We start from the raw sequence: 17,110 nt of genomic DNA on the forward strand, positions 1-17,110 counted from the left end.
ATGTGCTGATTTTATGGAAGCCAGGCAGGAGGAAGCCCTCAAAATGGAGGTGAGAGTTGCGCACATCAGCTACTCCAAGGTCTTCCCATTCCAGGGTTTATGTGAATCTATATTGTCTACTGTTTGTTCTGTAATCTCGGTACTTAGCATGTAAGTCCATGAAGACTGTGCTACTCTCTGAGTTGGTACCAGGAGATTTGGATAAAGCCAAATCAATCTTGGACCATCTTCTGTGCATCACAGGGATGGTAAATGCCAATGGGAGTGAGAGAGAGAGAGAGAGAGAGAGAATGCAAGAACACTGAGAACAAGAACACCTGGTAAAATGTACAGTGATAGGGTTTGGTCTAGACCAGAACAAGGTATACTTGTCACCTTCACCTTTCTCTTTGATGGATAACTCAGGAAGGTGATAAGTGAGGATCTGATCTCTCTGTTCATGGTTTGACACTCACAGGTTCCCAGAGTGGGTAGTTTTAGGAGAAGATGTATATGAATGAGAAGGAGATTTGTCTTTACCTGGGCACCCTAGGCCAACAAGTGATGCTCTCAATGGGTGATACTGAATAGCATCCTTCCAACACTAGAGCAAAAGCCCCAGATATGGCTAGGGCTTCTGTGGGCTTCCCTCAACTTTGTCCTTCCTTTAGAAGATTCAGGAGTGGAACTTCCTAGCAAGGAAACATTCCTATAGTCTTATAAGGGGAAGCCTTCTTAACTCTGCTTCCCATATAACAATGGCCAGAGGGACTTGATCTTGACTCTAGACTTTGGAGAGTGACAGAGCTCCCTGGAGAGGCCCTTAAGTAGGAAGCCTGCTCTGAATGTGAATGAGTTCTCCTGGGCCAACTATTCCTCCTCTGAATTACTCTTGTTTCAGTGGGTTGCATCATACACGATGGGACCTAGGGTGGCCAATAATGTCTACAGATAAAAATAAGGAATTCTAAGGATTCCTAGTGCAAAAACTTGGAATTTCCTGTCTCCCTCCCTTTGTCTTTGCTTCCTTCTCATTTCATTATGTTTTAAATCATATTTATGATTATACAAATAAGATTATGATAAAAGATAGAAAATGAAAAAGATACTGAAGATATATTGAAAATGAAAGATATTAAAGATATTTTAATAACAAAAGAAGAAAATAAGGATTCATCATGTCATCCAAAATTATTTTATTTACTGTAATTCAAATAAAATCCAAATAGATTAAAAACTTTAAGACAAATTTTAATTGTGGCAAAACCTTTTTATTGTAAACAAGTTTAAACATATAGAGAAGTAGAAAGAACAGTTTATTGACCTTTCTGTATCCATCATCCAGTTTCAATAATTATCAGCTCCTTGACTGCTCTCCAGCTTTGATCACATTGAGCTGGAAAATGTGGTCTCTGCATTATATGAACAGTCATGTGTCTAAAACACGGGAAAGTTCTATTACTGAAAGGTAGAAGAAAAGGGCAGTACTGAGGACGGATGATCACTCTTTGCCATGGATGAGGATTGAATGGTGATTGACCAAGTTCCCAGGAAATAACAAAGCAACAATATATAAGGAACTGGCGCCTTTCATTTGGGACCACCCATACGTCTCTGGACTTAAGACAAAAATAATCTTTTATTTTGTCTGAGGCACTGCATTTGAAGATCTCTTCCATAACAGCTTAGCCTTTATCTTCCTAAAATAGATTTCATAACTAACCCAAATTGTCTCCAATGTCCCACCACCAGCACATACATTTCAAGGAAACAGAGAAAGAACTTACAATTTTCTCCAATGTCCCACTATCAAAAATAAAGCTGCAATAACCCCCTTTTCTTTTTTTGCCTTCAGGAGCATATTTATTGTGTTTGAGATAATACATCAAGTTGCTCTCTGAGCTACATAGGGTAAAAGGAAGTTTTCTCATTATAAACTGACAAAGGTAAGAGGTAAAACATTTTTCACAACAGCATGAGCCACATACTCAGAAAAAGATCTCTGTTTAATACAAATAACAGAATTTCTAGTCATCTAAGGCTACTTTTATAACTTAATACAGATAGGGGAGCCTGGGTGGCTCAGTCAGTTGGGCGTCCAACTTTGGTTCAGGTCATGATCTCGCGGCTCTGTGCTGACAGAGCCTGGAGTCTGCTTTGGATTCTGTGTCCCTCTCTTGCTCTGCCCCTCCCCTGCTTGTGCTCTCTCTCTCTCTCTCTCTCCTCTCAAGAATAGATAAACATTTAAAAAAAAATACAGATAATAAATTAGGCTAAAATGCACTTTAATATTTGGTAGACATCAGGAACTTTAGTACATCACAAAATATATTTTGATACACCAAAGAAGCAAGACTTGCAAGCAGGTGTCTTAGACATAACCTACCCTAACCTACAGCTATAAAGTTCTATTCTTGATAGCATTTACTTCTTTGGGGAGTCTACCAGTCTCTAAAGGGTAAACTCAGGGAGTAGGGTCAGTGTTGCATGCACACAGAACTCTGTACTGTGTATAGAGATGTGTGGTCCTGTGAGAAGATGCCCTCTATTCCTTTACACCACATACACATTGTGTGAATTATGTCACATTGCACTTGGCCCATCATCTGAGTATCCTGTAGTGTTCTGTCTGCCCTGTTGGTCAAGTACTGAATGAACCTGCAGGGTTGTAGTCTGAGGAAAAAGAACAAATTGACAGCAAAACTTTCAACACAGAAAAGCAGTATTCCAGTTGTCTTTAATTAGATGGCTCCCTGACTATTGATGTCACAGAGATAGATTCTGGTTGGAAGTTAACCTTTGAAGCCTTAAATAGATAATCAGATGAAAATGTGATATCCAGAAAGAATAGACCACCATCATATACAGAACCTGGTGGACCATTCATAAATGTCTCCTTTGGGCCTAGCACTGCAGTTAGGAGGCAGATGAAGGGTTGCCTATTACTATGCCAGCAATAGTCAAGCAAACACAACTCATTACATACATAGTCACATGATAAACAATAACTAGTCCTTAAGTAAGAGAACTTCACAGCACCATTTGTCACACATGTGCTCATTCTAGACTTACTTGGTAGTTGAGGTGTCTGTGTGGGTTTGCTAATGGGCTTTATCCAAAGGAAAACAAACTACTCACACCATTATGACATGAGGTGGTTTTGCAACTTGGAGTGAGACCCCTCTGAGGTTAGGCTCCTACCATTCCCCAGAAAGCAGGAGACAGGGGAACTGTCTTCTCTTGTAATTACATTTTGAAGAGTTGGTTTTTAGGTTCTTGAGAAAGACATTACCAGGCAGTAAAGCCAGCAAGGGGCTTTTTAACGTTTAAGAAGATTTACATACATTTCCAGGAGACAGAGGAAGAACTTACAAGTTTTTTAAAGTAAATGCTCTAAGAAAAGTGATGAGGGAGAGAAGTTACTTCCTTTCTTCTCGACAGGAGAATTAGCCTTTTATTTTTAATTTGCACTTGCCCTTCTGTCATCCAATTGCTCTGCCACCTCTTGTTGAAAAGACTATTGTTTCTCTACCGAGTTTCCTTTGCACCTTTCAAAAATCAGTTCATTATATTTGCACGGATTTATTTGGGTTCATTGATCTACATGTCTATTCCTTTGCTATCCTTTTGCAGATACAACACTGTGTTGAATACTGTAACTTTATAATAAGTCCTGAAATCAGATAATGTAAGTCGTCCAGCTCTGTTCTTTCTCAGAATTGTTTTGGCTATTTTTGTACCTTTGCCTTTCCATTTTCACGAGTTTCTGCAGGCTAAGGTTTTGAATCCCTTCCCTGGCTGCAAGGGGACCACAACAGCACCCGGTGGGTTTTGATGCATTTCCTGCTTCAGCCTGAGCCTTTTGTTCCACAAGAGAGATAGGTAGGGGAGCTGGGCCTGGGAGATTTGATTGTGGCTTCTGTTCCCCGACCCCAGCCAGCCCACGGGGAGAGCTTCCTTTGGCGTCCCCCCACATCCTCCCCGTGAGAGCCAGGTGGGGTTCCTGGAGGAGCAAACTGCAAGAAGGTGGGAGCTTCCCTATGACTGCAACCCTTGGGGAGCCTCACACTGGCACACTGTCAGCCTCCAGTAATCCATCAACATTTCTAGTTTAATTTTCCTCCTAGTTTATATGGCACCAGCGGCTTCTGTCCTGAGTAAGCAAATGCTCAGGTCTTGTGTCTCCCTACAGGTACCTGCTCCTTTCCAGATTTCCATAGGGCATCTGCCCAAGACAGTTCTCTGATGGTTAAGATAAGTTGTTGATTTTTAAGTTTCCCTAGCTTTTTTCTTTTTCTTTTATTAAATGTTTATTTATTTATTTTTGAGAGAGAGAGAGAGAGAGAGAGAGAGCAAGTGGGGGAGGGGCAGAGAGAGAGGGAGACAGAGTCTGAAGCAGGCTCCAGGTTTTCAGCTGTCAGTACAGAGCCTGACATGGGGCTCAAACACATGAACTAAGAGATCATGACCCAAGCTGAAGTGGGACGCTTAACCCACTGAGCCACCCAGGTGCCCCTGACCAGGTTTTTTCTTTTTTAAATTTAAATCCAAGTTAGTTAACATACAGTATAGTCTTGGCTTCAGGAGTAGGACCCAGTGATTCATCCCTTACATATGACACCAAGTGCTCATCCTAAAAAGTGCCCTCCTTAATGCCCATCACCCATTTAACCCATCCCCTCACCCACCTCCCCTCCAGCAACCCTCAGTTTGTTCTCTGTATTTAGGAGTCTCTTATGGCTTGCCTCCCTTCTGTTTTTATATTATTTTTCCTTCCCTTCTCCTATGTTCATCTGCCATGCTTCTCAAATTCCACATACGAGTGAAGTCATATGATATCTGTCTTTCTCTGACTGACTTATTCCACTTAGCATGATACCCTCCAGTTCCATCCTCGTTGTTGCAAATGGCTAGATTTCATTCTTTTTCATTGCTGAGTAGTATTCCATTGCATATATATACTACATCTTCTTAAACCATTCATCAGTTGGACATTTGGGCTCTTTCCATAATTTGGCTATTGTTCATAGTGTTGCTATAAACATTGGGGTACATGTGCTCCTTCGAATCAGTGTTTTTTTATTCTTTGGGTAAATACCTAGTAGTGCAGTTGGTGGGTCATAGGATAGCTCTATTTTTAATTTTTTTGAGGAAACTCCATACTGTTTGCCAAAGTGGCTGCACCAGTTTGCATTCCCATTAACAGCGCAAAAGTGTTCCCCTTTTTCCACATCCTCGCCAATATCTGTTGCCAGAGTTGTTAATTTTAGCCATTCTGACAGGTGTGAGGTGGTATCTCATTGAGGTTTTGATTCATATTCCCCTAATGATGAGTGATATTGAGCATTTTTTCATATGTCTGTTAACCATCTGGATGTTTTCTTTGGAAAAGTGTCTATTCCTGTCTTCTGCCTATTTCTTCACTGGATTGTTTCCTGGGTGCTGAGCTTGGTAAGTTCTTTATAGATTTTGGATACTAACCCTTTATCTGATATGTCATTTGCAAATATCTTCTCTCATTCCCTTAGTTGCCTTTTAGTTTTGCTGATTGTTTTCTTCATTGTGCAGAAGTTTATATCTTGATGAGGTCCCAATAGTTCATTTTTGCTTTTATTTCCCTTGCCTCTGGAGACATGTCTATTAAGAAGTTGCTGTGGCTGAGATCAAAGAGGTTGCTGCCTGTGTTCTTCTAGGATTTCGGTGGTTTCCTGTCTCACTTAAGTGAGACTTAAATGTCTTTCATCCATTTTGAATTTATTTTTGTGTATGGTGTAAGAAAGTGGTCCAGTTTTATTCTTCTGCATGTTGCTGTCCAGTTTTCCCAACACCATTTGCTGGAGAGACTATTTCTCCATTGGATACTCTGTCTTGCTTTGTCAAAGATTAGTTGGCCATATATTTGTGGGCCCATTTCTGGGTTCTCTATTGTGTTCCATTGATCTATGTGTGTTTTTCTGCCAGTACCATACTGTCTTGATGATTGCAGCTTTGTAATACAGCTTGAAGTCTGGAATTGTGATGCCTCCAGCTTTGGTTTCTTTTTCACCATTACTTTGGTTATTGGGGGTCTTTTTTTGGTTCCATACTTAAGATTGTTTGTTCTAGCCCTGTAAAGAATGGCCCAGCTTTTTTCTTATTGTAAGAGCAGGAGTGATAGCTTGCCAGCCCTCTGCAACTCTGAGCCAAAACCAGAAGTCTGAGTTTTTAAACAGGAAAATTATAATTCTTGTTTCCAGAATGTCTCTTATTTTACTGTACTTGAATCTCTTTAATGCCTCCACTGTTTGTCTTTTTTCTGTGTTGGTTGTTTATTTAGGTCCATCTATTTCTATCTCCTTCCACATTTTTTGTGGGTTGTTCTGATTATTTTCTGCTTGACGTTTATCTCTGTGTCTCTCTATACTGTTTTGTTTGCTCACTGTGGCCAAAGTCTGGCTGTTTGAGTTCAGTAAGTGGCGACATTCTCCTGGCAGAGGAGAGTCCACACCTGTGTGCCTATAGCAGCCTGCAAGTTGCCATCCTATCTCCAGACACATACTTCTGCACTCCAGGCTCCGTGTGACTTCCCATCCTCATGAAAGGAAGACTTATCTCGGTTTGAGTTCTTCCTTAGATGTTTGGTAGTTGGACAGAAATCCCTTTGCATGAGGTAATGCCAACCTGTGACCTATAGACTCATCACTGGAGTGCTAGTCTTCCCAGGAACATCCATGTTCAGCTCCTGGAGAGAAAGCCCTGCACACACTGCTCCTAACAGCACTCTCAGGGGCCCTGAGCCTCACTGACCCAGCTTCCTGATGGTAGCAGTCACAGCTCAGCCAAGGAGAACCACGAAATTTGAATTTGGGATTAGAGTTTGGTGGGACATATTCAAGCTGCCGACCCTTTGTACATTTTTGGATACAATAACACATTGAGTATATTAATGGTCAACTCTGCCATATCTTCATTTTGCATTTCATTGGCCTAATCAGTTGCAAATTGCTGCTAAATGCTCAGAGAGAGGCATCTATTGTTTTCGCTTCCAAGTTTTTATGGGAACTTCATTCAAGTTCTTGAGTCCTTATAATGCATTCTTCCTGAAGATGCAATTTCCCCAAACCCAAATATCTTGATTTACCTTTCTCAAGGTCTCCAGTGTGGTCTCTTTGGTTATGGGTTTAGGGTAAAATAATCCTAGCTCATTCAGACTTCATTGCAGAGGCCTATATGACCACCCAATCATTTCTCCTTATGGCTCATGAGAAATTTTCCCTGCCAGCCATGCAACCTGCCTCTTGACCCCATAATTGATATTCAGCTCCCACTAAACTGCAAACTCCCTGAGGGCAAAAGGATATATATATATTTATTAATGGCAAGAGTTAGACATGTTTCCATCGATAAAGAAAACTCCAAGGATCCAAAATGACAAATATTACAAACCTAAGATTTATAGGAAAAGGATACAATATGACAGCGGCATTAAAATATGGATATGCATCACAGCCAAAGGCTGCCTCATAGCAAGGGGAGAGGACTGGATGGAGCTCAGTTATCTTCCTTCCACAGGGCCATACAGCACGTGCTTTCTCTCTTGATTAGAAATTACCAACATGGGGGCGTTTGGGTGGCTCATTGGTTAAGCGTCCGACTTCGACTCAGGTCATGACCTCACGGTTTGTGAGTTGCAGCCAATGTCGGGCTCTCGGCTGACAGCTCAGAGCCTGGAGCCTGCTTTGGATTCTGTGTCTCCCTCTCTCTCTCTGCCCCTCCCCTGCTCTCTCCCTCTCCTGTCTCTCTCTCTCTCTCAAAAATAAACATTAAAAAAAAAAAAAAAAAGAAAAGAAAGAAAGAAACCATCAACGTGTATGGCACACACCACAACCAGGAGCTCCTACCTATCGGGATATGCGTGACACATCGCTTCCTCCATCCAGCCTGGTCAAGAAGTGGCTGCTGCACAAACCATCTCCGCAAAGGTAGCAGCGATTCAAAGATCCAAGGTAAGCCCAAACGTTTGCTCAGGGGCTAGCAAACATTCTCCTCCACTTAGCTGTGTTCTAGGAGGGGGGCTTTGCCCCTGGGTCTAAAATTCTCAGTAGCCGTTTCCACAAGGGCTCATCAGGGAACTTTTTTTTAGTACACTGCAGTCACAATTCTTTTCACTCAAGAATCCTTTATTTTTGTGTTTTCTTGTCCTCCATGGTCAATTTGTCCCACCTGAATCACCTTTTTAGTTAATTGGTCTCACAGATGTAAATTTAGCAGGTATAGCTACCCCAGGTTCCTTTGGTTGAAGCGCCATCTCCTGGCCAGAGAGGGTTAAGCCCAACGAAAGGAGATTCTGAGCTTTTATTTTTGCTAACATTGAATGCAGCCACCATGGAACAGATTTTTTGAGGACCTGCCTGAAGTTTCCTGCTAATCCACTTTGCTAGATCTGAGGCTTAGGTTTTATCATTTTCAGATTCCACTGGAAGGTTTATTACCAATAACTGCTTTGAAAACGTGCTAATTCAAATCAAGGGTGACTTGGCCACCATCTGGCATCAATGATTCATCTCCACCCCCTTTAGCAGAACCAGAGTTTTTCTACTCAGTAATGCCTTAGCCATATTTTTAGTTAAAAATGAATCAGGGACTGGACTTATAATCCCCCTTCTGATACCAACCGAACTAATGGCAGCAGTTAGTGCTTGTTAAAGGGCACTCACAGGACCACAAATAACAATGCTTACAAATCTATGGTTGTTGCCTAAAGGGACACAGCATAGCAAAAGCATCAAGTAAGCATAACCTCGTAGCCAAAAGCGACCCCACAGCAAGTTATCCAGAGACACCTGGCATCGGCTCCAATTGTCCTCTTTCCACAGTGCCATGGCAGGACATATTTCTTAGATCAGAAATCACTCATGTGTGCGTGGAACATTTTGGAACCAGGAAGTACAAAAGGATTCTAGAACTACCTTGTACCTTGTTAATCATATAGATCTTGCTATGTAACCAGCCTCAATAGCAGAGATCTCTATGAGGTCTCACTGAGACCAGATACAGTCAGTCTCATTGTTATCAATAAACAATGCTGACACACTGGGATAAGCCACTTCAAAAGTCACCGTGGGCCCATGGATACAAAGCAAACCATTAATCAGTGCATTTCATACCTTGACCATTTCATGGCATACCTGGATCAGTGCCATGCAGATATGTCTCTTATTTCAGTAAAAAATTTCAGGCCAATTCGGCATCTGCTGGAATTAACCCTTATAGCACAGCACACTCTCCTTCTTTAGTATTAAATCCCCGACAATATATAATGCTCCACACATTCTAGATGCTCACAGGAAGCTCGATGGGTGAATCAGTGAATGAATAAGCAGAATTTGCAATCCTAGGCTTTGGCTGACTGATTTCCTTTCCCTTTCTTTTCTTTTCCTTTAGCGTGTGTGTTTTTCATATTAAAGGCATTTGGACAATTAATCATTCACTCTTGCTGAGTTCACTGTTTCAGTTCTCACATAATTAGATCATAAACTCTGGAAAGCTGAGATATTTTTAATTTTTCATATCTACCTCTGCTTTCTCATGTTCCCAGTCTTCCAGCTGGATTCTCTGCTATGATGTCCGTCTCTTACCCATGCTACATAGTAGATATCAGCAAAGCACTGATACTAAAGTATGGTCATACTAAAGTATGGTCATCAGGGTGACATGTGCTTAATATATTCTTGGTGAATATTTACTAGAAGTGAATTAATCTCAGCGCGCCTGCGTGGCTCAGTCGGTTAAGCATCTGACTTTGGCTCAGGTCATGATTTCATGGTTCATGGGTTTGAGCCCCATGTCAGGCTCTGCGTTGACAATGTGAGAGCTGCTTGGGAGTCTCCCTCTCCTCTCTGCCCCTCCCCAGCTCTCTTTCTCAAAAATAAATTTAAAAACTTAAAAAAAGGTGAAATAATTTCAGTGTACCTGTATGCTTGGATTATATATAGTTCTAAGAATAATAGGTATGTGCCTATGTCTCTACATAATATCACTGAGTCCTTATAAAATTCACAGGAGATGGGGCGCCTGGGTGGCCTCAGTTGGTTAAGCCTCCGACTTCAGCTCAGGTCATGATCTCGCTGTCTGTGAGTGTGAGCCCCGTGTCAGGCTCTGTGCTGATAGCTCATAACCTGGAGCCTGCTTCGGATTCCGTGTCTCCCTCTCTCTCTGCCCCTCCCTGGCTCATGCTCTGTCTCTCTCTCAAAAATAAATGAACATCGAAAAAAAAAAATTAAAAATTCACAGAAGTATATGACTACACTCATTTAAAATTTTTTAATGTTTATTTTTGAGAGAGAGACAGACAGAGCACAAGTGGGGGAGGGGCAGAGAGAGAGGGGGACACAGAATCCAAAGCAGGCTCCAGGCTCTGAAATGTCAGTCCGATGAGGGGCAACTCACAAAATGCAAGGTCATGACCTGAGCCAAAGTCTGACATTTAACCTACTGAGCCACCCTGGTGCCCCTGATTACATTCATTTTAGAGAGAAACTCACAGAAATTAAATAACCTATGTATTATTAAAAAAGTTTTTAAGCAATCTCTACACCCAACATGGGGCTTGACCTCACAACGCCGAGATTGTTAGAGATCAAGCATGTTGCACCAGTTGAGTCAGCCAATGCCCCTTAAATAACTTATTTGAGGTCACACAGGTACTACCTGTTTGGGCAAGGATTTGAAATAGGGTCTGTTTGAGATGAAATTTTGGCTCATTCACATTGCTACCATAAGTCTCCCAAGATATTTCAGAAAGCAAGGTGGGTGGCATGCTCCAGCCCTGAAAGGGGGGGCGGGTTCTTCTTTTCTTTAATTTTCTTGTAGCTAGCTTAGAAAGTTCCCTCATGTTGCTCCCTGGTCAATCCATTCCTTATTATTTTTTTTTTTTTTAATTTTTTTTCCTTCAACGTTTATTTATTTTTGGGACAGAGAGAGACAGAGCATGAACGGGGGAGGGTCAGAGAGAGAGGGAGACACAGAATCGGAAACAGGCTCCAGGCTCTGAGCCATCAGCCCAGAGCGACCTGGCTGAAGTCAGACGCTTAACCGACTGCGCCACCCAGGCTCCCCAATCCATTCCTTATTTTATTCAACCTTGACTTTCTGAAATTTTATAATGCAGGGTGTGTGTGTATATGTATATTTAGATATATTCTTACTAGAAGATTAATTTTAATTATAGTATCCTTTTTTCCCTTGTCATTACTTTTGTTTTGACTATTTAATTTGTTAAGAACTCTAAAAATCTGTATAAAATCTTCCACAATTATTATATTTTTGTTAATTTCCCTTGTTCTTTTCTACAGTATTTTATGCTATGTGACTTGAGAGAGAGAGAGAGAAACAGAGAGAGAGAGAGAGAGAGAGAGAGAGAGAGAGAGAGAGAATCTTAAGTAGGTTCCACACTCAGTGAGAGCCCGTGTGGGGTTCCATCCCATGACCCTGTGATCAGGACCTGAGCCAAAATTAAGAGTTGGATACTCAGCTGAATGAGTCACCAGGCACCCCTAATTTTTTTTTCTTCAAATTCAGTTTTGACTGACAATGAGACCTTGACGACTGCTTTCTCCTTGTATGCATTTGCTAGTTTAGATCTTTGAACAACTATGTATTTACTTATTCATTCATTCATTTAAATTTATTTCTGAGAGAGAGAGAGAAAGCATAAGTGGGGAGGGGAAGAGAGAGGGAGACAAAGGATCCTGAGCAGGCTCTGCCATGGCAGCAGAGAGCCTGATGCAGGGCTGGAACTCATGAAGTGTGAGATTATGACCTGAGCAGAAACCAAGAGTCAGATGCTTAATGGACTGAGCCACCCAGGCGCCCCTATTTTATTTATTTTTAAAATGTTTATTTATTTATTTTGAGAGAGAGAGAGAGAGAGAGAGAGAGCAGAGGAGGGGTAGAGACAGAAGGAGAGAGAGAATCCTAAGCAGGCTCTGTGGTATCCACATGGAGCCCCATGCAAAGCTTGATCCCACAAACCTTGAGATCCTCACCGGAGCCCAAATCAAGAGTCCTGTGCTCAATCAACTGAGCCACCCAGGCGCCTCTAGATCTTTGAACAATTTTTTAAAACTTTCAAACTTCATGAGTCACTTTGAAGTCTTTTTTTTTGAGATTATGATTTTTTATTGTTTAAGATAATTGGATTTTTTTAGTGTAGCTGACATACCATGTTACATTAGTTTCAGGTGAACAGCATAGTGATTCTACAAGTTTATGCATTATGAAGTCTTTATTTGGAAGTCTTTATTTTGTATATAACATATAGCTTTTATAACCCAATCTTAGTCTTTTCCCTGTAAGCGATGAGTGTATATTCCCATTACTGATATTTTCTGCCCTGTTCTTGAAAAAAAAAATTTTTTTTTACTGTTTTTTTTTTCTTTCTCTCTTAGTGCTATTTTGTTTTCTATCTATTGTTTGTGCAAGAATGTTATGCTGGTCTTACAAGTCTGAAGACCATTAGATACCAGATGACAGTGTATATAATATGTCCAGAAGAAGAAAGAGGACGCCCCAAAAATCTGCAGCAAGGTAAGTTCTCTTTCATATGTAGAGTAAAAATAGACTCTCAGATACGCAAGATCTTGGAATATTTCACAATCCCCGCTTCTTACCAAAAATCTAGAGGAGTACATATGACAACAAAATAAAAACGGAATGAAATAAAGAACTCATGAATAATGATTGGTGACACTCAAACGGTGGCTGTTAGTGTTCTGGTGCTCTACGTGCCATTTCCTTTAATCCTCAAAATGACTATACGATGTAGATACTATTATTGTCCCAATTCTGTATTTAGGAAACTGAGACACAGAATAGGTAAAGATTTTGTCAAGCTCCCAAAGCCGCTAACCATTATGCTCTGATGTGCCAAAGGGGAAGTAAAATGGGGGGATGTGCTGTGAAAGGGATGCCAGTGAATATTAAATAAATTTAAACATAGAATGAAGCCTAAATATAGATTATGATTAAGATCCAGAATTTAATTGATTTCAACAGCACCCAATGTAAAGATAATAACTTGTTGATAATATCCAGGGACAGCAAATCCCAAAGGGTGAAAACAAAAACAAAAACTGGGGAAGGATATTGAAGGGGCAGAGGGAGGAGGAAGATTGTTAAAGAAAAATAAATTTGTAATCTTTCGTGGGAGGTGTCGACATTTTTTTTTTTTAATTTTTTTTTTTTAACGTTTATTTATTTATTTTTGGGACAGAGAGAGACAGAGCATGAACGGGGGAGGGGCAGAGAGAGAGGGAGACACAGAATCAGAAACAGGCTCCAGGCTCTGAGCCATCCGCCCAGAGCCTGATGCGGGGCTCGAACTCACGGACCGCGAGATTGTGACCTGGCTGAAGTCGGCCGCTTAACCGACTGCGCCACCCAGGCGCCCCGACATTTTTTTTTTAAAGTCGAACTTCAATGGGTATTGAGGAGGGCACCTTTTGGGGTGAGCACTGGGTGTTGTATGGAAACCAATCTGACAATAAATTTCATATTAAAAAAAATAAAGTTGAGCTTCATAAACACAGATTTAAGATGAGCTTAAAATTATAAAGGGGAAGTAAAGATTGTCTAAATATTACAGAGGGCAATAAAACGGATAAATCTTTAACAAGGTAGATCAGTAGGACAAAAAATAATAAGGGTAACAAGATAAAGTACATTACTGATTAATTCAGGAGACACCAAATTGAATCATGAGCTCTACGAAGGAAGTGGTGCTATGGTATAAAGGAGCAGAAGAAAAAACAGACCTTTATAAGCCACAGAGATAAACTAGATATAATTTCATGTATTTTACTTTTTGTTGTTGGGAGAGCCAGGGAGAGGATGGTACAGGGCTCACTTCAAGCTAGTGGTCAAGAATTGTCCTTTTAAAAAAAAATTTTTTTTTTAATGTTTATTTATTTTTGAAAGAAACAGAATGTGAGTCAGGGAAGGGCTGGGGCACACAGAAGCCTGACGTGGGGCTTGAACTCGTGAACTGCGAGAACTGCGAGATTGTGACCTGAGCCAAAGTCAGAGGCTTTAACCAACCAACCAGCCACCCAGGCACCGCAGAGTTCTTCTACCTGAGGTTCAAGCAGATGGCAAAACAAATTTCTCTCCTGCACTCTGCGTCCTTGTTCACTACCTAAAATAGTGTAGGTATTTCTCCACTGTCCTTCTCACAGCCGCCTTCACCTCTACGTTCTTTAGGCTGTAGATGAGGGGATTCACCAAGGGCGTGACTGCACTGTACTGCAAGGAGGAGAGCAAATCCAGGGAGGAACCCGAGGTGGGCATAAGATAGCGAATCAAACCTGAGCCAAAGAATAGGATCACTGCCATGAGGTGGGAGGAGCAGGTGGAGAAGGCTTTGCTTCTGCCTGAGGTGGAGCTGATGCGCAGGATGGTGGAGACAATACGGGTGTAGGAAAAGAAGATTGGGAGGAAGGTTCCCAGCCCATGCAGTAAGATGGAGCAGATCAAGATGTCAATATTGATGGAAATATCAGAGCAAGACAGAGGGAAGAGGGAGGGCAGCTCACAGGTGTAGTGGTGGATGGTTTGGGCCTCACAGAAGTCCAGGTTAATAGCCAAAAGCACAATGATGACTGAATTGAGGGAAGCCAGGCCCCATGAGGCCAGCACCAGCCTCACACAGAGCTGGCTGCTCATCACCTGGCCGTAGAGCAGAGGGTGGCAGATGGCGGCATAGCGGTCATAGGCCATCACCGAGAGCAGAAAGGCTTCAGTCCCTGCGGTGATAAACACGAAGAACACCTGAGCCAGGCAGCCCTCCACTGAGATGGTTTTCTTCTCAGACAGAAGGTCCTTCAGTAGCTTGGGCACAGTGACAGAAGAGAAGCAGAGGTCCAGGAAGGACAGGTTACTCAGGAAGAAGTACATGGGCGTGTGGAGGCGGGAATCGGTCCTGATCACCAGCAGCAGCATCAGATTCCCCATCATGGTCAGGAGGTAAATCCCCAGGAAGAGCACGAAGAGCAGAGCCTGGATGTGGGGGTCGTCGGACAGCCCCGTGAGAATGAACTCGGTGATGATGCTGTGGTTCCTCCAGGCCATTTGTGGAGGGGATGTCCCTGGAATAGAATAGAAATAGCGATGAGCTCTGTCTCCTTCAGGTCATCACCCCTCTCACCATACATCCCTTGAAGCTGCCCTTACCGCATCTCAGGAAAAGTTTTTATCCTGTTTTGTTATCACCGATCCTACGTCACAGTCTTTGCGAACTTCAGAGAATCTTCTGCCCCTTCCGTTAGGGATTTCACTGGACCAATGGATATCTTTGGTTCACCTACACATTCATAGTATTTAGATGCTACCAATTCTTCTTAGACTTTAGAAATCGTCAAAAGTCTAGCACATATCTGAGTGGTTTTCTAAACCTTCTTTCTTCAATCTCTCAACCACAAGTTTTTGGTTCAAAATCATCCAGTGATTCCCTACCAGAGTTGACATCCATTAGGCACAGGAGGTCCAGTGCCTAGGGCCACAGTTGTTGCATGGCTGATGAAAACATTTTAAATTTCTTTTAAGACCAGAAGAATCTGCATTCTATTCATCTTTTTAACTGCAACATTTTAATATCTCTTTGTGTGGAAAGACAAGGAGCCTAGGGAGGCAAAAGTGCCTGGAACCATGAAAGTCCTAATGTGTCCTTGCTCTCTACTTTATGAACAGAGCATTTAACTTTAGTAAGACTTTATTAAATACAGAGCATTTTTTAAATCACTATCTCAATTGTTTCAAGGCAATTCCGTAAGCTTTGATAAGGAATTATTAGCCATGGGGCAAGGAATTTTATCCCCATTTTTACGTGAGAGAAGTCTGATATTAAGGGATATTTTGTAATGTCATGTTGACAACAAATAGAAGTAAAAATAGGAGAAGCAGAAGTAAATTACATTATTTTTTTTCTAATGTCTAGGCCCAATGTCTAGGCTTAGTGCACAGTGATAAGGAACACTTTTCTTACTCAGATGCTTCAAATTCTTCTCCATCTGCCCTTCAACTCGTGGCCATTTTGGCTGCTTTAGACACCAGAAAGGTCTATTTGTTTCTGTGTCTTTGCTCACATTCTTCTTCATATGTTCTCCTCTTAAGCCCACTGACCCAGACTCTCTTGGGTCTTCCAGTGTCATCTATAAACCTGCTTTTTGCTTCTAGCCTGTCCTGACTGCCCAGCTCTCTGTTCAAACCACTGGGACACTTGCTCCCAGGTGCCTTATGGCATAGTCTGAACTGTGTGTCTTGTCTCATGTTAGACAGCGTCTCAGTTTTCCCCTCCCGATTGTGAACTCCTTGAGAATATAGATCACAACTTGACACCAACAATCACAAATCAGCATTTCTCTGGCTCTCGCCTGCCTGTTAGCTTCTGATTACCTCTCAGATTTCTGTCCGATTATTTTGGAAGCCTCTCCACGTCATCTCCCACGTGCCTTAGAAAAAAAACCTCTGGACTATCCTCAGCACAGTCTCCTCCCGGACTCCAGCGGCCCCCACAGCGCTAGCGCCCCGCAGAAGTCCTGCTGACATTGCTGCCCCCCAGCGTCGCCAGGCTGCCCACTCACCCTGCGCGGAGGCCACCGCGGCTGAATTTCCAGGATGTTGTTATCTATCCAGAGCACACCGCCTCACGCCGCAGCCCCTCCTGCGGTCTCATTTTTGTAGAATCCACAGCATTGTAGCCACCACTGCAAGAGGCTGCTTGTAATTTATTGTGGATGTGTCATTCTTTTATTGCCCCTTGCGGGTCAGAGTGAAGAGTCTTACGATTTTCTTTTAAGTGTTTTTTGCATCTGCCTGCTCTAGGGATCAGCTGTGTAACCAAGAGGACCAGATGGTGAGCAATTTATGTTAATCGTGATGCTAAGAATCATTTTGAACCCTAGCTTCTCAGACTACATCCTATGTGAAGATTCCTTCCTCAGTTGGACCTCTGAGGCTAATTTAGCCTGTTTTTGTCTGTCAGTCCACAGTCCGATCCCATAGTGGGCTTTTGTCTTCACAGAAATATTTAATCTTACTGATTCAGAGAGCCCTGCTTCTGACCCTTTCAGCTTTGCAGCCATCTTATGACTAGGTG

General features: G+C 42.0%; 1 protein-coding gene across 1 annotated transcript; it reads right to left on the bottom strand.

The window, feature by feature from the left end:
• Nucleotides 1-14,075: 14,075 nt before the first annotated feature.
• LOC121039054 (olfactory receptor 8S1-like) lies at nucleotides 14,076-15,159 on the bottom strand. The gene has a single exon (XM_040489056.1). The coding sequence runs from the start codon at nucleotides 15,082-15,084 to the stop codon at nucleotides 14,149-14,151; it is 936 nt and encodes a 311-aa protein (XP_040344990.1). The 5' UTR covers nucleotides 15,085-15,159; the 3' UTR covers nucleotides 14,076-14,148.
• Between the last annotated feature and the right edge of the window lie 1,951 nt (nucleotides 15,160-17,110).

The sequence above is a fragment of the Herpailurus yagouaroundi genome, unplaced genomic scaffold, assembly GCF_014898765.1.
Source record: "Herpailurus yagouaroundi ecotype Mexico unplaced genomic scaffold, PumYag 166, whole genome shotgun sequence".
Lineage (NCBI taxonomy): Eukaryota > Metazoa > Chordata > Mammalia > Carnivora > Felidae > Herpailurus > Herpailurus yagouaroundi.